This window comes from Polypterus senegalus, chromosome 1 (assembly GCF_016835505.1).
Source record: "Polypterus senegalus isolate Bchr_013 chromosome 1, ASM1683550v1, whole genome shotgun sequence".
Lineage (NCBI taxonomy): Eukaryota > Metazoa > Chordata > Cladistia > Polypteriformes > Polypteridae > Polypterus > Polypterus senegalus.
The window spans coordinates 60,603,683-60,623,597 of NC_053154.1; the positions used below are offsets into that span (position 1 = coordinate 60,603,683).

The window sequence follows — 19,915 nt, forward strand, 5'->3', positions numbered from 1 at the left end:
GAGACAAAGTCAGAGAGGCGAGATTGCGTTGGTTTGGACATGTGCAGAGGAGAGATTCTGGATATATTGGGAGAAGGATGCAAAGGATAGAGCTGCCAGGGAAGAGGAAAAGAGGAAGACCTAAGAGGAGGTTTATGGATGTGGTGAGAGAGGACATGCAGGTGATGGGTGTAACAGAACAAGATGCAGAGGACAGAAAGATAAGGAAGAAGATGATCCGCTGTGGCAGCCCCTAACGGGAGCAGCCGAAAGAGGAAGTATATATTCAATTATATTTGTAGGTAAATTTAAAGATCTAAAGACAACATGTACTTTACATGTGTTTTAATATTATTACTACTAGTTTTATATTTTGGCTGTACAAAGCATGAAAGGCTTGTGACTCATGCACTGCTGCTTAAAAGAAGGGGGTGAAAAATACATTCTTCAAACAAAGAGGATACTTTAAAACACTACCCTTTAGAAAAGCATACTTCTCTGTGTATACCAAGTGGTGTGTTTCAAAGAAGCGAGAATCTGACACGCATCTCGATGCCTATAATGCACACATGAGACCCAGACTGCATTGTTTGTGATTTGCTTAAGTCATGTTTTTTTTTTTTGTTTCCACCTATGAAGCTTTTTGGTCCTTGATTCCAGTAGGTACTAAGATTAAATCTTATTAAATCTTATTATTAGTAGATATTAAGATAAATTGAAGCATTAAGAGTCTGTTAATGTTTCACAAATGAAGCAACTAAATGTTGTGTTGTAGCAATCCTTACATATTTCTTCCTTATTGTTTAAAAGAGATTTTTATACAGTAATTATCAGGAAGCTACTAAGCTAACAAACAATATGCAGCAAATCTCACACAACAGTTGGTGGAATGTAGATTTGGATGTAATCTGAATAAGTTTGTAGTGCTGGTTAGAAATTGTGTACAGGACCCAGTGGTCAAGAAATAACATACTGAATTAAACTATATGGGGTCCTTTTCTTTACAGATGCATCAGAAATATAATTCTGGTAGCTTTAATTTTTTATTTTCCGTTGTACATTTGTCAAGCAACAGCCACTTAAACATTCAGACTGTGTTTGACATTGTGTGTCGGCTAAGGTAGCTAGTTGTGAATACTTGTAAACATGTGAAAATGCTCTTTTAAATAGCAATTTTAAGCTATTTAATAATAAAGGTAAACCAGAAATATTACAAGTTTTTTTATTGTCGTTAGTGAGAAAAGACGCCGACATTTGTTTTCTATAATAGAGACTTAAAATTCAACAGAATCAGGAGAAGAATAATACTTTTCGCTTGTTGTAGGAGTACTTAAAATTCTATTCATAGAACACCCATTTATCAAAGAGTAGAGCAGGAAGGTACAAAAGTCTTCCCTAAATTGCATTATGAATTGGATGTATTTAAGGAAGTGGAAGTCTGGCTGTTTTGTTAATAATGATACAAGCTAACCAAACAAGACAGAGTAACACAATGCCAAAACTAGTGTATGGTAAAACAGACTACCGTTCTTTACAATCAGTTGACAACGTTTGCCCTCAAATAAAACATACAGTATATGCAAATACCCTTAAATGCAGAGGATGTAAATCAAGCAGAAATGTGTGTTTTTTTCCAAACATTATGGAAGGCACTGTATCTACAAAGTAAAAGAACAGGAATTTGAAGAAAAAAATGTATAAAGTTAAGTAAAAAAAAATGTTAAGTGCCTGCTGATTGCATGACCATTTAATTTTAATATACAGAGGTTGTCTTGCAGGATGTTAAGCATTATCAGGTAGTCTGTGATTTTAAGTGTGAATTGGAATTTTAGATATGATTGCAGTAACTTACCTGAGATTCTTACTCAATACCTATAGACGTGGGTAGCAATTTTGAAATCGTGACTGGAAAAAAACAGGTGGACAGGATTGCAGTAATTATTGGCTTAGGTTGAAATTTTAGCAGAAATACTTTTTAAAAGTTAATATCTTTTATAATGGATTTCTTTTTATTCCCTTTAAACTTTACAGATGTAGAAAGTGTGATGAACAGTGTTGTTTCTCTGCTTTTGATCCTTGAACCTGAGAAACAGGAAGCTTTGATTGAAAGTCTCTGTGAAAAACTGGTGAAATTTAGAGAGGGGGAACGACCATCACTCAGAATGCAGTTGTGAGTGAACATTGATTTTAATTACATTATTTGCAGTTAATTTTAATGTCTTCATCCTATTTGTATATGTGTTTGCTTTTATTTTTAATAATTTTACATCTGTTTTTATTAAATGCCAAGAATGTTATTTTTTATTTTTTTTATTTTAAAGATGCACATTTATATGTAGCAAACACTCAACATTTCATCCTTAAGTAGTGTCACTTGTTTAAAGTCAAGTTGTTGCCTTGGTGTACTAAAAACAAGGTAGAATTCAGCCTGCTTATTTGATTTTATTTTGTTTATCCGTCTCTGTTGGTTATGGTTTTAATGTATTTTTACAAATGTCAGAAGCCTTTCAAAAAATGCACTCAACAATATTGGCACCAACACTTTTATTATAGGCAGTACAAGTTAAAGCTATCAAGGACCATGCATTAAAAAATGGCTTAATTATTGTGTAGCTATCACAAAGCTACAAGCATGAGAGAGCACTACCATAAATGCATGACATCTCTATTTAAAAAATTAAAAACCATGTATGAAAATCATGCAGAATTATATATTTACATTTTATGTATTTGTGCATTTTGCAGATATTTTTTATTATCATTCTAAATTATATTTATTTAAATGTAAAAAAAATGAAACCAAAAATTGTTTTTCCTTAACGTGATAAATCTTTAAACATTTTTTTAAGCTTGCTTACATAGCAAAATAGAAAACAATGTTAGTTTTTGTGATTTTCACTCCTGCGGATTCACTTATCTGCTGTAATGAAAGTTTAACCCATTCAACCCATACTTGTGGTCAGGTTATGCTTATTCGCAGCCATGTGGAGTAGAAAAAAAATTTAGCCCATCGCACAGCAGTGATTGGCAAGATTGAGCATGTTCTGGGCTGCATGTGTATTACACTGAAAACATCAATGTGTGTCTACCCTCTGCCAAGAGGTATGGGTGAGTCATTGAACCCCATTCGTGATGGGGACTAGGACTTCCAGTTGTTAATGAAGAATTCCTAGTAATTGTGGGTCATCAGCTCACACTGATTAAGTCCCTGCCCTTTACTTCTTCTGATTGGATGGTTTAATGAGTTGTTAGGATTGGCTCTGTTGTGGTCACTTGTGGCCTCTGGCAGAGAAGACGAACTTGACTGTCTTGAGGAAGTAAGTCATTACAAATCAGGAAGTCTTTACAAATTTTCTGTAGGTGAACCTGTAGGAGGTAGGCTGCAGGGTGTATGGGATGGAACGCATTGTGGTGAGCTGACACTCAATGTTATTTGTAATGGGCAGTGAAGGTGTATTCTGAATAGGGTCCACTGTAATCTTAACTCCATTTTTCCCCATATGATTAGTGTTTCAGTATCTGTGTTTACTGTTTTTCAGGAATTTAAATGTGGATAACGAGAATTGATTGTAACAAGAATTGAGCTGAGAGAGGAAATGCTTTCTGCATTTCTCAGATATACTGTAAGTCCCCTTGCAGTGAGTTAGCTTTAATAATATGAGGAACACCCAGGTACATCCTCACTAAATGCCCAAACCACCTCCATTGACAATTGTCACTTCAAAGGAGGAGCAATTTGTCTCTGTCTTCCCATCTTTGAGATTAGTGCTCCTTCTCAAAAAAAAAAGTGTTAAGCAACCCTTTGCAGAAACCACTTTTTCAGCTCATTCTAACCCTAAGTTAAATTTTTCAGTCACTACCCAAAGCTTATCACCTTTATGTGAAAATGAAAATCTACACTGATATGTAAAGCTTATGCTTTGTCTAGGGACATAGCTGTTTTACCACAACTGGCTGGCAAAGACCAAGCCACACTTTTTCATTGAGACCACTATTTTAGATTTGGGGCTGCTGTCTAAGAACCAATCCACTTTATGACAGATGAGGCCAAGAACACCCCACCCTCTGAAAATGTTCAAAATACAACTCTTAGGTTTCCAAACTGAATGCAGAGAACCTCAGCAGTGCCTTGTCATCTTCCTTTTGAATGTTATAAATTGGAAAAGAAATGAAATATACCTTTGGCAGTTTTACAGTTCAGCTTCATACTACATGTGCAGATACAATGATGTGAAAATTCCAAGTAGAAATGACATCCATCAGTTGCTCTGTGACTTCATGCACTGTCTCTGGATGCTACAAGGTATACAATCATAAGTCTTCTCGAAATCCACAAATTATCATTAGTTGGCTGCAATTTCCTGCAAGCGGTTACATATTCATTCAATAAGAAAAGGGGGCTGTTTAGCTATTCCGCTAGTCACTAGTACTGTACAATCGTCCAACTATATGGCATCAAGCTACAGTATTTTGGCTATTGTCAAAACACTGGCAATACTGTACAGCCCTGTGTGAAAACTTTAGAACAGAAGAGATATCACAAATTCAACTGTCTGGCATTCAAGCTCTGAGTGTTTACATTTTTGAGCAGCTGGAATTAATACATTATTCAACGATATTCAAGAAAAGTGTGTTTTGTGTTAGTCTGGTGTTTGGGTGTCCAATAATTGTTACAATATTATTTTATAGGTTAAGCAACCTCTTCCATGGAATGGAGGAGAATACACCTGTAAGATATACAGTGTACTGCAGCCTAATCAAAGTGGCAGCCACCTGCAATGCAATTTCTTTCATTCCAACCGATCTTGACCAGGTATTTCTAAAATCCTATTATATTGAATGAATAAAAAAAAAAAAAAAAACAAAGGTATTTGTTCCTAAACAAAGTAAAATTTACTTTCAAGTTAAATGCAGGAAAATCTAACAGTGTAAAACTGATTTATCAATGTTTCTAGTGTAATATGATATAGTGATCTACTAGTTGTAATTTTTGTATTGTACTATCAAATGAGTATAAGGGAGATCCTGAAAACTGTACTTTATGCGGGGAATAGGGAAATATTACACAGAATTCAAACCTAAGGTGGTAAAAAATACTCATTTGAAAAATAAGTAATGACATTACAGCATTTCCTGGATTATATAACCAAAGGAATTTAACAGACAGACTTAAGGACAGAGTTGCTAAAAAGCATTGGTCAAAAACCCGAAAGGTGACGCGGAAATATCTTTATGTTCTTGCATCATATTGGAAATTGGTCTGTTTCCATTTAGCATGGATTATAGCTCGAGTTTAGGTCAGCTATTATTGAAGTGATATAACTTTTAGGTATATCAAATATACTATTAATTTTATATAAGTGTTGGAAAGGTTAGTGTTGCAGGATAAATTGCAAATAAGTTATCACGTTTGAAGTGGATAGCTGCACAAACATTAAGGAAAAATACTGTTCCAGGCTCTATGGAGGAGAAAGGCTTGTCTTCATCCCAGTAAGTTAAACGTTAATTCAGCGTTATGTGATACATATACATAACACAATGTTTACTGGGCTAGGCGTAATGAAATGAGTTTTGGTTTGAAGTGACGAATAATTCAAGTCATTTTTCAGCCCTCTGCAATGCAAAAAAAAAAAAAAACACCACATATGCTTTAAAATGTCATGATAGGCAACTAAAAAAAAAAACCAGTATGTCATTAGCCACTAGCTAGTAAAGGTTCAGATTTTCACTTGCCATATTTAAGTGTTTTTTTGACCACACAGTGACTCGACTAAATTATGGTGTTGCGTTACACTCTTACAAACACGTGTAATGTGGATGCAAAGAAACAGTCTCTTTCTGAGCAGAATACTTATTTTTTTAGTCATGTAAGGAAATCAAAAGCTCATTGAGAGTGCAACAGCATATCACTCATTCCAAGTGAAAAGATTGGAGCAGGCTGGAAAAGTGAAAGTTCCAGTTTATTTAGCTATCAGACTTCAATTGACTTTTGTACAGTCTGGAAGAAGACACAAGAATGTGCAAGTACTGCTTTACAGTAAGTCTGCTTTAGTCGGTAAAGCAGATTTTGTGGCAGGATCACACAGTTTCAGACTTGAAGATCTAACGGCACACTCCCAACAATCAATGACATTCAGGAGGCTGCAGCAGTGTGTTGGCTGTAAGCAAATGTGCCAAAGAATCTGCAGAAGTAAAAGGTTTCTAGACACATAAAAAGATGCACATTTTCAGTTAAAATAAACTTGGCATATTACATAGCAAAGAGAAAATGGAGAATAGTCTGGACATTTCCCCAACATATGACCACAATGTTCATTGTGCTGAACAAATTTCAAACATTACTGCAGATTTACAAAAAAATAAATAAGTAATAGTCATGACGGTGCAACAGCTTCTTGGTCAGTAAACCATATCTTTTACAGAAACTGAAAAAACCCTTCAATTTCATGTTTAATTTTAAATTGTATTTAATAAGATTCTGAATACATAAGCCAAATTGTGAGTTTAGTTAATTTATTGAAAACTATTGTGTTTTTAAGGAAATTTTGTGTGTGTATTCATTACACACCCAGATCAAGAAGTGCTACAGTGTTAAAATTCTCTTTACTATTTGTTTTCAATGTATTATTATATTAATGTTATATAAAACCTGTATTTTGTTTAAAAAATCTACAAGCAGTTCATTTTTTAAAGAATACATTTATGAAAATTTTATGCACACCTGTTCATTGTGTGAAAAGTTCCATTTCATGCAGTTTGAGTTTAATTTTAAATACATTTTTTACAACTAATCAATCAATTGACAAATAATTGTCAGATTGATCATAATAACCGTTAGTTGAAGCCCTAGATTGCACAAAGTATTTCTGCAGATTTGTAAAATCTTTGCTATTTTTGGCGGCATCTAAGTTTGAAATAAACAGTTTTTACTTTAACTTATCGTGCCATTAACTTTAATTTTAAATTTCCCATTAGGTGCGCAAATGGATTACAGACTGGAATCTTAGTATTGAAAAGAAGCATACTCTGTTGAGGTTGGTTTATGAGGCTCTTGTGGACTGCAAGAAAAGGTATTATCTCTCTAGAATAATTCTTAATTTGCTATGCTGACTTCTTAAATTATACTTAAGTTAATTTTCATAAGCCACTTCCAGAACCTTGAAACATATTGTAAACCTGACATATCTTGGAACTAAATATCAGTTTGACAAGAGTGTGTCTCTGCATCCATTCACATGGAAGGGTTCCATATAGTAACTGCAACATTCACAAGACAGGGGTTCCAGGTGTGTGTTAGTGTTTTTGCATACCTAGATTAATATTGTGTAGTGGTTATGTATCCAAACTACTCTGTGACATATTTTATTGTATAATAACATTCTAAAACTTGCTTAATTGAATTCAGGGTGATTGATTTGTGGAGCAATTTCTGAAAGTACTAAATTCAAAGCACAAAAAAATGCTGGAAAAGTTCATGTCCATCTCAGGACTCGCTCATGAACATACTCACAATTTGGAACTTCCATTTGACCTAACTCTGACATCTTTGGACATGTAAGACCAGGACCGGAGTATCTAGAAGAAAATCTATGCTGACAAGTGAAGAATGCAGACTTCACCCAGATGAGGTTAAAGGGTTCCATTGGTGATTTTTGTCAATGCTTGGTAATTTCGTTATGTCAGATTCAACTTCACCTTTGCATTTTGTGTACACTTAAGTAAAGGTTGTTTGTGAGAAGTAATTGCACAAAGGCAATTATGTCCAGTCAAATTTGTTGATTTGTGATTTTGTATCTCTCTGACGTTTTCTCATATGGTGCCTCATTCATAAACGTATGGATATTGTTGTTTGCTTGGGCTAAGCTTGGCTTTTGGCTACAGCATTTTTACTTGCATTGTAAAAAAAGAACATGCATTATATGATGCAGAGTTATATTTGTTGTGTGGGATGCTGATATAAATCAGCAGTCTTTCCATGTGACATAGCAAAAGCTGGTTTCAACAGATGGAGGGAGCCAGATATACCTGCTGATACCCAGATAATCAGACTAAATAGATTTTATCCCTCTAGATTGCCAATTAAGGAGTGTTAACAATAATAGATCGAGACCAGGAGTAGACTATGGTTCATATTATAATCCAGTAGCAACTACTGTAGTGATAAAATTGAAGATAATTAAGAGGTAAAGCAACAGTGTTTCTGAGAGGCGGAGCAGTTAGGAATGAATTCACAGCAATAATGGAGGAAAAACTGACTGAAGATGAAAATCACCATGTAGCAAAGGGACCGTACAGAGCTGTGGACACCGCTTAAGAAATGTAAGTCAGAAGTGGCTGAAACGCTGTGTGCAGACAAGGTAATGGAAATGACCTAAGAAATTGTGGACTCTGTGAAAAAGATAGAAGTACAGAAACTCTGAGAAGGATGAACAAAAGTATAAGGGGTTACACTGACAGGTGCAGAAGAAATGTAGGGAGGCCAAAGTTGAATAGCTTTCAAAATGCCAAGAACTAGATGAGAGAGACAGAAACAATAAAAAGTTGAATAATTAACCAAACAAAGGGCATACAAGGATTAAAGAATAGAAAGTGTAAATAATTAACAGATAAAGAAGTACTTGACAGATGGCTAGAATATGTGGACTGTAAAGGCAGTCTATATGGAATATTATAATGCCTAAAAACAATATTAGCTTAGAAGAAATTAAAGAAATTTTAACTAAACTGCTGCACAATAAATCTGAAGGTATAGATGGAACACCAGCTGAATTTCTATATCAGCTTGGATCCAAAGGATTACAGATTATGACAAAATTGATCAATTTGATATACATACAGAGAAGATAACAAGGACTTCTTCAAATGCATTTTTGAATCACTGAAGAAAATTAACAAAGCTATAGGCTGCAATGACTTCAAAATGATGAGCCTTATCTCATATCCCTTGAAAATACTGTTGCATCCGATAAAGAACAGTATTACACCAATTACGAAAACATATCAAAGTCAAATGGACTTTAGGAAAGGAACACATACAGCAAAAACAATTTTCAAGCTGCATATAATGTGCAAAAGATTCAGGAAAATTTGCTTTATCAATTATCACAAAGCCTTTGACAGATAATAGAGCAGATAATACACGAGGGACAGGAATATGGAATGAAACTCAACCTGAAGAAAACCAGAGTCACTGTAATCGCCAAAGGAATACAAAAATATCTGCAACATAATAAATGGAATACATCTGGAACAGGTAGATAGTTACAAGTATCTTGGGAGTTGGAATACAAATGATGGTAGATATGTAAGGCACATAAAAACTAAAATTTGAATAGCTAAGGATGCTATTTGGAAACAAAATGAGACCTCAGTATGGATTTGAAGAAGTGACTAATACAGTGTTTATGTATTCTCAAGAGTAAGTTACGGATATGAAACGTGGACCTACAAAAAACAGGCCCTCAAGAGAGCAGGAAACACTAGTAATAACTTTTATCTTTTGTACTATTACATTTTGGTAAATGTTAAAACTACTTTTAAAATTCACTGTCACAATACTATTCACATATCATAAGTTGTGACATCACTAGATTTTGTTTGGCAGGGAAACCATTTCATTTTTACCCTTTTCACTATTCTGATCTGTGAATATTACAATTGTTTAAAATTATTGCTTCCCACCTCCCCAGCTGTTTAGTTTCTGAAACAAAGCTGCTTTCTTAAGTTTCAGTATTAGTTTGTCTTGCAGAATTTTCTCCCTAACAATCAGTGGTGCAAAGAGTGCTCTAGCGTGACTTTTCCATAAATACCACAAAATGCATGCTGATTCATATTTAGTATTATTGATCATCATTCTACTGAATTTTGAGAATGTCCTCGTTCATGATTACGAAAACTGTCCAGTGTAAACACCAGTATATATATATATATATATATATTTTTTTTTTTTCAGTGACAGCTGCAATTCATGACTATATGCAAATATATATTCCTAACACAACATTCTCAAACTCATGAATCCAATTCAGGGATGTATCTGTTGGGGGTGGAGAGGGCAGAGCATATCCCAACAGCACTTGTTAGAAGGCAGGATCCTTGACACGGGGCTGGTTTAGAATTGTCTCTCAATGTACGCAGGGGGAGGAAAACCCTTATGGATGTATATTGAACATGCATACATAATATCAACATTGTGCATGCTAGAGGTTCACTAAAGCTAATACTTACTGATAAGTAATGGTACCGGCTTTTTTATATTTTATATATATATAAAAGTTTATTATATAAATAGTTTATTACAGACGTGAAATACAAGGTAAAAGTAACAAGGAGGCAGGAGAAAATGGGTGAATTGCAGCACAAATATCCCCACTCTAGTATACAAAATACAGTCTTACTTTGCTTCTACTGTAGTAGTAGACAAAATTGTTGCAAGAACTGCCATGAAAAATAATTTTGAAAGTAAAGGTTTGGATGAGTATATACATATATAGATACAAATTGTTTGCTTGTTGTTTCAGAGTGATATAAAGTGTTTGTGTGTATAATTATATTTAAACAAAATACTGCAATGCTTTTTTTGAGAGATTGTTTACTTACAAGAGACTAAATATTTCCAAAAAGAGGGGTACTTTGTGCCAAACAGTATAATTTTGCAATTCTATGAGATATGACATCTAAATTGGCACAGTGATAACTGACAGATTGGGGCACAAAAGAAATTTGATTCCAGGGTTGTCTTGATTATGTACTCAAATCCAGTTTTTTGGAGAGAAATCTCTAAAACACCAATTTGTTTTAAAAATTTATTTTACAGATTCAGTGTTCAAGTGTTGTAGTCTCTACTGTTCTGCCATTTGCACCTCCTTTATTATAATAAACGAGTAACAGCTATTTATTTATGGGTATGTAATTTAGCTGCAGTAATGCCAAAAAACCATTAGTTCATAAGAGCTTTATAAAAAGCTATTAAAACAGATTTCTGTTTTACCGTGGTATTGAAAGTAATTGAATATCAAAATTTCACTGGTATTGGTATTGAATGCGAAAATTTTGGTATTATGTCAACACTAGTCCAGGCAAAGGATTTAAATCCATCACGGTGGATCTAAAATGCAGCAGTGCTATCCACTATACACCCACATAAATGAATTACAGCCTATATTTGTAATTGACTGCTAATTATAGAATTAACACATTGGATTAGATTCAGTAAACTATATTAATACCAAAGAGCAATTTAGAATATGCAATAATGTCCAAAGGCACAACATGGTTGTTTCTTTTATCATTTAACTTGTATGTGTATTTTTAATGAAACCTTTATGCGCAAAATTTATAACACAGTTTGTGAAGATTTTGGGTGAGGATAGTTGTACAGCCGTGGTTTAACGTAAGTCTCATAACTCATCAGCTGACTGCTGTAAGAAAACGGGTATAATAGTAAATGAAATCTTCCTCTGCAAAATGTTCATAAGAGTTATGATACTGATCACAGCTGTGGAAAAATAGTTTAATTAAATACACTGAATTGAAATTATAGTACCATAAAATGGCAGTATTGAAAATAATAAAATGTTAATTAAACTTGTGTGACAATGTCAAATGTAATCCCTTCTTTCATTGCAGTGATGCTGCAGCAAAAGTTATGGTAGAACTGCTGGGAAGTTACACAGAGGACAATGCCTCACAAGCAAGAGTTGATGCTCACAGGTATCATTTTTTATCATTTTTTAAATGACAGTTAAATTTGTGTGCAAGTTTTGCTACCATTCGTTTTCTGATCCATTTGATAAAGTTTAGAGTTACTTGTAGGTGCTTTACCATTTTAAACCATGTTTTCTTCAAGCTATGTGTCTTTTTGAAGATATATGAAGACGTTGCTAATGAAGTACACTGCTCAGACAAGAAAAAATACAGTATATTTTTAATTTTAAGTTTTCAACAAGGGGGGTGGGTCTAGGTTGTATCAGTTGTTAAATAGTTGAGATGATTCCAGTCCATGTTTAAGCCAGTCTGTGTAATAGCACATCCTCCCCAGAATATGATCAAGTCAAGTCAAGCCGCACCCCACTACACAGTGAAACAACTCGCGATCCCGGTTTGCAACCCCCCAGGCAGACACACGGTCCAGTCCCGCCCTCCGGAAATGACCCTCTATATGCAGCAGCCAGGTGGCAACCCCTTGGCCTGTTCCAGCCACTTGGGTCCCCAGCAATGAGCCGGATCACCCATAGTGCCGTAAATGACGCTCCCTCACAATGCAGATAATGTACCTCATTCGGGACTCCATGAGCAACCACTCATTCGACACAAAGTCAGACCAACGGTACCCATGGATTTTCCAGAGAGACACAGTACCAAAGGAGTCCAGTCTTCGTCTCAGGTCACTGGATAGCGTCCATGTCTCGCAACTATATAGCAAGACAGGAAGCACCAGGACTCTAAAGACTTGGACCTTCGTCCTTTTGCATAGATATCGGGAGCACCACACACCCCTTTCCAGGGACCTCATGACCCCCCTATGGTCTCCCAATCTGTCTAGTGACTTCATAAGAAGAGTCACCAGAGACATGAATGTCACTGCCAAGGTAAGTAAACCTCTCAACAAGGTCAACACTCTCTCCGCAAACAGACACCGATGGCTGTGCCCAAGAGGTCATTAAAGGCCTGGATCTTGGTTTTTATCCAGGACACTCGCAAGACTCATTCGTCAATAAAAATAATGCAATAATTAGGTTAAAATTAAGAATAAAACAAAGTCAGAATCGCATCTTTTTTATACGCGAGCCCCATGCATCATTCCTATAACTCTTCTCCTCTGCTCATTCATGGGGTGCCTAGCCAATGGAGATGAGACACTGGCAAAGGCCATCAACACTCTTTGTCTTGTGTCCCCTTCCCTAGACGTCCTTGGGTACCCTACAGCTGTTGAAACCCACCGCAGTCCCTCAGTATCCATGGGACCTCGCCAGAGTGATTGGCCATTCCTGCTTTATCCTGGCAGTGCCATTGTTTTATCTGGGGGCCTACCCAACCGCCATACGTTCTGTCTGCCACACTGACTTTTTGTTGACCATAACATCCGCTTTTACTCTCTTTCACACCTTTGATTTTTACCTCCATCTTTCTTTTGTTCTCTTTCACTTCAGAATGCATTTGAAAAACTACATTTAATGACCTCCCCATGGGCTCACCACCTATGGAAGGGGCCAAGGAGGTTGGGTGCAGTGTGAGTTGGGTGGTGGCCGAAGGCGGGGACCTTGGCGGTCTGATCCTCGCTACAGAAACTGGCTCTTGGGACGGAATGTCACCTCTGAAGGGAAGGAGCCTGAGCTAGTGCGCGAGGTGAGAGGTTCCGCTAGATATAGTCGGACTCACCTCGACGCACAGCTTGGACTCTGGAACCAATCTCCTTGAGAGGGGCTGGACTCTCTACCACTCTGGAGTTGCCCCCGGTGAGAGGCGCCGAGCAGGTGTGGGCATACTTATTGCCCCCCGACTTGGAGCCTGTGCATTGGGGTTTACCCCGTGGACGAGAGGGTGGCCTCCCTCCGCCTTCGGGTGGGGAAGGGTCCTGACTGTTGTTTGTGCATATGCGCCGAACAGCAGTTTGGAGTATCCACCCTTCTTGGAGTCTCTGGAGGGGTTGCTAGAGGGCATACCTTCTGGGATTCCCTCGCTTTGCTGGGAGACTTCAATGCTCACGTGGCAATGACAGTGAGACCTGGAAGGGCGTGATTGGGAGGAATGGCCCCCCACGATCTGAACCCGAGCGGTGTTTTGTTATTTGACTTCTGTGCTCGCCATGGATTGTCCATAACGAACACCATGTTCAAGCATAAGGGTGTTCATATGTGCACTTGGCACCAGGACACCCTAGGCCTCAGGTCGATGATCGACTTTGTGGTCGTGTCGTCGGACTTGCGCCATATGTCTTGGACACTCGGGTGAAGAGAGGGGCGGAGCTGTCAACTGATCACCACCTGGTGGTGAGTTGGCTTCATGGTGGGGAAGATGCCGGTCAGACCTGGTAGGCCCAAACGTGTTGTGAGGGTCTGCTGGGAACGGCTGGCAGAGTCCCCTGTCAGAAGTAGCTTCAACTCCCACCTCCGCAGAACTTCAACCACGCCCCGAGGGAGGTGGGGACATTGAGTCCAATGGGCCATGTTCCGCCTCTATTGTTGAGGCGGCTGACCGGAGCTGTGGCCGCAAGGTGGTCGGTGCCTGTCGTGGCGGCAATCCCCAACCCGCTGGTGGACACCGCGTGAGGGATGCCGTCAAGCTGAAGAAGGAGTCCTATAGGACTTTTTGTCCTGTGGGTCTCTGGAGGCAGCTGATAGGTACCGCAGGCCAAGCGAACGCTGCTTCGTTGTTGCTGAGGCAAAACTCGGGCATGGGAGGAGTTTGGAGAGGCCATGGAGAACGACTTTGGACGGCTTCGAGGAGATTCTGGTCCACCGTCCGCGCCTCAGGAGGGGAAGCAGTGCAGTGTCAACACCGTATATGGTGGGGATGGTGCGCTGCTGACCTCACTGACGCTAGGGTCGGTGGGAGGAGTACTTCAAGACCTCCTCAATCCCACTAACATGCCTTCCACGAGGAAGCAGAGCCTGGGGACTCTGAGGTGGGCTCTCCCATCTCTGGGACTGAAGTCACCGAGGTGGTCAAAAACTCCTTGGTGGCAGGGCCCCGGGTGGATGAGATACCGAGTTCCTTAAGGCTCTGGATGTTGTAGGACTGTCTTGGTTGACACGCCTCTGCAACATCGCATGGACATCGGGACAGTGCCTCTGGATTGGCAGACCGGGGTGGTGGTCCCCTCTTTAAAAGGGGACCGGAGGGTGTGTTCCAACTATAGAGGGATCACACTCCTCAGCCTCCCTGGAAAAGTCTATTCGGGGTTCTGGAGAGGAGGGTCCGTCGGATAGTCAACCTCGGATTCAGGAGGAACAGTGTGGTTTTCGGCCCTGGTCGCGAACAGTGGACCAGCTCTTCACCCTTAGCAGAGTCCTGAGGGTGCATGGGAGTTTGCCCGACCGGTCTACATGTGTTTTGTGGACTTGGAAAAGGCATTCGACCGTGTCCCTCGGGAATCCTGTGGGGGTGCTCCGGGAGTATGGGGTACCGGACCCCTGATAAGAGCTGTTCGGTCTCTGTACAACCGTGTCAGAGCTTGGTCCGCATTGCCGCAGTAAGTCGAGCCCGCTTCCAGTGAGAGTTGGACTCGCCAGGGCTGCCCTTTGTCACCATTCTGTTCATAACTTTATGGACAGAATTTCTAGGCGCAGCCAGGGTGTTGAAGGGGTCCGTTTGGTGGACTCAGGATTGGGTCACTGCTTTTGCAGATGATGTTGTCCTGTTTGCTTCATCAGGCCGTGATCTTCAGCTCTCTCTGGATCGGTTCGCAGCTGAGTGTGAAGCGGCTGGGATGAGAATCAGCACCTCCAAATCCGAGCATGGTCCTCAGCCGAAAAGGGTGGAGTGCCCTCTCAGGGTTGGGGAGAGATCCTGCCCCAAGTGGAGGAGTTCAAGTATCTCGGGTCTTGTTCACGAGTGAGGGAAGAATGGAGCGTGAGATCGACAGGCGGATCGGTGCGGCATCCGCAGTGATGCGGCTCTGCATCGGTCTGTCGTGGTGAAAAGGAGCTGAGCCGTAAGGCAAAGCTCTCAATTTACCAGTCGATCTACGTTCCTACCCTCACCTATGGTCATGAGCTATGGGTAGTGACCGAAAGAACGAGATCGCGAATACAAGCGGCTGAAATGAGTTTCCTCCGCAGGGTGTCTGGGCTTTCCCTTAAAGATAGGGTGAGAAGCTCAGTCATCCGGGAGGGACTCAGAGTAGAGCCGCTGCTCCTCCGCATCGAGAGGAGTCAGACGAGGTGGCTCGGGCATCTGATCAGGATGCCTCCTGGACGCCTCCCTGGTGAGGTGTTCCGGCACGCCCAACCGGGAGGAGGCCCGGGGAAGACCCAGGACACGCTGGAGGGACTATGTCTCCCGGCTGGCCTGGGAACGCCTTGGGATTCTCCCGGAAGAAGTGGCCGGGGAGAGGGAAGTCTGGGCCTCTCTGCTTAAGCTGCTGCCCCCGCGACCCGACCTCGGATAAGCGGAAGAGGTTGGATGGATGGACATTTAATGAATACATGCAAAAAGTTTGGAACTTTCTTTAAAACTCAATCAAATTAAGCAGTGATTGTTTTGCGGGACTACATAACTTTTTTTTGTAGAATGTAGAGCTCATTATTAACCTTCAGTTAATATTCTTCAATTCTGGAAATTCTGTGTTTGTATTTGTAAACTATCAAGCACAGTATTTTGCAATTCCGTGTACTTACACAGGAGGTGTAATGGTAGCACAAGTGTCTCACAATTAGGAGAGCATGTGTTCTACTTTGAGAACTACTTTAAGTAGTGAGTAAAACTGTATATCAACACTAGAATTACCAGAGCCTATGAAAAAACTCGTAGATCCTTAAATCGTTTCTTAAAACCGTTCTCACCTCTCCGCCAGCGTCTTTTGTTAATCTAAAAGTGCTGATAAAAGAAAAGCTGCAAGTAGCCAGCTATTCCATCCCCCACCGACTTAGAATGTGCACGAACTTCTCCCAGCTCATGCCTTGATTGATTATCTGGATGTGAAGTGGAGTTTGAGTGAAAATAATAGATCATTATTTGGAATACACGCATTTCACGTGTGTTCCGTTTCTGCAGTAACCGTGTAAACACATTTTTAAAACAAACGTTTTTCATATTGTAGTAGTAAATGACAAAATGTAGGCATAAACTATATAATGTGTGAAGCCCGTAGTCCAAATATCAAAGAAACACTTTCACAAAAGGTACAAATATAACAGAACAAATATGCTTTTATTCAAAAATATAACTGCAGAAAAAAAGCCGCCTTAGCATGCCACATTGACACACACTCACCGTCATGCTACCGTGGCAGTTGTAGTATCAGCTGCTGACTAGTTATCAAAAGGTCATCAGTTCGATCCCACACGACTCAATTTTGAGAAGTAAACTGCTCTTATTCTTACTATTATAGAATAAAAACATACATTTGATTTCAGTGTGTAACAGCCAGTGTAATTTATGATACTTGTAAAGATCAGTTTTTTTTTTTTTTATTCACTTTTCATTCTCTCAGTTGTGTTCAGGATCCTTCCCTAATCTGACACTGCTGTTTTCACATAAAGATGCGCTATAGCTCTGCAGCGTACTTGTGACTGCATTGCGAACTGAAGTGCCTGTGTGCACTTTTCATGGCATTACACGTCTATTTTTTGAGCATGCCCATGTTGCTCAAACACAGGAACATATGTTGGTGTACAAGTATAATGAAACAAGTGCACTTTTATTCTAGACTATAAGTGAAGAAAAAATAAAGCAAGTTACAGTAGGCTGTTGGTACGACAGCTTGCGTGGTGCAATGCTAAGAACTGCTGATTTCCGATCCATGCTATATAAAATCATCACATTCAAATATTAACAATTCCCACACACCCTTCCTACATTTACGACATGTGTATTTGTTGCAGTGTACACATCTCTCTGTGTTATGGTTCCTAATTACACTGAATTAGCACCTGACACTGTACTTTCTTCCCTATATAAATAACATTCAAGCTATAGCGCGTCTCCAAATAAATCTATAGCGCGTCTTTATGTGAAAATAGCAGTGTCAGATGGGGAGGGGGAGATCGTGAATGCGACTGAGAGAATGGAACTGAATTTAAAAAAAAAAAAAGGTAACCTTTACAATTATGCATTTACACTGGCTCTTACAGACTGACTGAAATCAAATGTATGCTTTTATCTTAAAATAGTACAGTACATGCAATATTATTTGAAAATGAACAGCGTCAGATCGGGTTTGAATACACGCTGATGCTGTTACAGAAGGCGTCAGCTTATTCAGTGCAGCAGTTTCAACGCACAGTACCTGCAATATTATTTGAAAATGAACAGCGTCAGATTGGGCGCATATTCAAACCTGATGTGACGCTGTTCGTTTTCAAATAATATTGCATTAGTGCGCGATAGATAGGAAGGAAAGGCACTATATGATAGGCAGACAGGGAAGCTCCTATATAATAATAAAATTACTGTTTTTACTATATAGATAGACAGGGAGTTCAGGCAGGCAGAACGGCGAAGGTTAAAAATAAATAAATAAATAAATTTTCTCCCCAGTGGGGAATCGAACTTGGTTCTCTAGAGTTACACCAAGTCTGCTGCGCTCTAAGTGACGAAATCTTACCAGTACACCACAGAAAGCTGTTGTAAAGCTCTTGAACCTTTTATGAAAGTGTTTATTTGATCTTTGGCCTTCAGGCTTCACACATTTTATAGTTTATGCCTACATTTTGTAACATTTATTACTAAAATATGAAAAAGTTTCTGTTTTAAAATTTGTGTTTACACAGATTACTGTAGAAACGGAACACACATGAAATGCGTGTGTTCCAAATAACAATCTACTATTTCCACTCTAAAACTCCACTTCACTCCCAGATAATCGAGGTATGAGCACGTTCTAAGTCGGTGGGGGGATGGAATAGCCGGCTGCTTGCAGTTTGCTTTCATCGGGACATTTACAGGACAAAGGAGGCTGGCGGAGAGGTGAGAACGGTTTTAAGAAGCGATTTGAGTTTTTTTTGTAGACTCTGGTAATTCTAGTGTTAATGCAAAGAATTATTATTAACAATTTGTCAATTTCAAATTTTAAACATTGTTTTTTCACCAAATAAACCAAACATGTAGGGCTAGGTCTCTGTCTCTATATACCTTCACAGTACCTCAAATTTGATCCAAACGGAACATACGCATACTGCCACCTTTTTATTTTATTTTTTATAAAAAAAAGCAGTGCTAATCACATTTGGTGATTGAAAGTGAACCCATATTCCCTCAGTGTGCAGTAGATACTGTAGTCCTTTTTTATTTTGCTAAATGCACTTTATGGTGCACATGGGTCAGATTTGACCAAAGTATTTATTTTATTTCAAAAGGATAAACAAATGTTATTGCTAATACTGTGTACTATTTTGTTTTTTTATGCACTTTGAGATGTGCCATGGTCAGATATGATCAAAAGGTGTTTTTTGGGGGGGGGGGGTTATTTCAAAAGCGGGAAGGAAAGTATTACTACTACCACAGATTCTGTTCAGTTATAGCTTTTTTTTTATTGTTTTTATGCACTTTTTGATGTGCCTGTTTCAGATGTGACCAAATTTAAAATGGTTTTCAAAACATTCATTTGTATTGGTTTAAAATGTATTACCTGATATTTACCTGCCACTGAAAATGTCTGGCCCAGCTACAATTCTTGATTTGAAAATCTGTCCCAACTGAATTTGTAATTGATAGCCCTTCTCTACAGCAAACACATTTTGCTTTGGCTTTTATTTTTTTCCACATGTCATTCATCTACGGTATTTCTCTAACCCAAGGTCTTGTTGCTATCTAATTACTGTATTATGAAGATGCATATATTGATACAACATTAACATTAAGAAAACATTCTGTGTTTGGAAAATATATTGCTCATCAGTTGCCATAGTTTGGTATTCACAGTTATTGTCTCCCCAAACAGGTGCATTGTACGGGCTCTGAAGGATCCTAACACCTTTCTTTTTGACCATCTCCTCATACTCAAGCCAGTTAGGTTTCTGGAAGGGGAACTTATACATGATGTGAGTTAAATCTTAAATAATTTTTTTTTGTTTTTGTGTCATATTTGCATTTTGTATTGGTTGAGACTGAGATCTTAAAAGTTAGTTAATATAGTTTTGGTCACCTGTAGCTGTTTTTTTATAGTGTCTTGCTTTATTTACAGTATACTATATTAGCACCTTTTTCTCTTCTTCACTTTAAAGATGTACTGTGTCGCACCAAGATAGTTTGCGCAGTAGTCTCGTACATAGCT

The 19,915-nt window shown here is 38.8% G+C and overlaps 1 protein-coding gene across 1 annotated transcript in view; it reads left to right on the forward strand.

Moving 5' to 3' along the window:
• eif3m (eukaryotic translation initiation factor 3, subunit M) overlaps positions 1–19,915 on the forward strand; it is a 57,344-nt gene that overhangs the window by 22,010 nt on the left and 15,419 nt on the right. Inside the window, exons 3-7 of the mRNA XM_039749651.1 lie at positions 2,011–2,149; positions 4,669–4,792; positions 6,955–7,049; positions 11,608–11,691; positions 19,583–19,682. Coding sequence (XP_039605585.1) covers positions 2,011–2,149; positions 4,669–4,792; positions 6,955–7,049; positions 11,608–11,691; positions 19,583–19,682 — 542 coding nt within the window. The remainder of the gene's footprint in view (positions 1–2,010; positions 2,150–4,668; positions 4,793–6,954; positions 7,050–11,607; positions 11,692–19,582; positions 19,683–19,915) is intronic.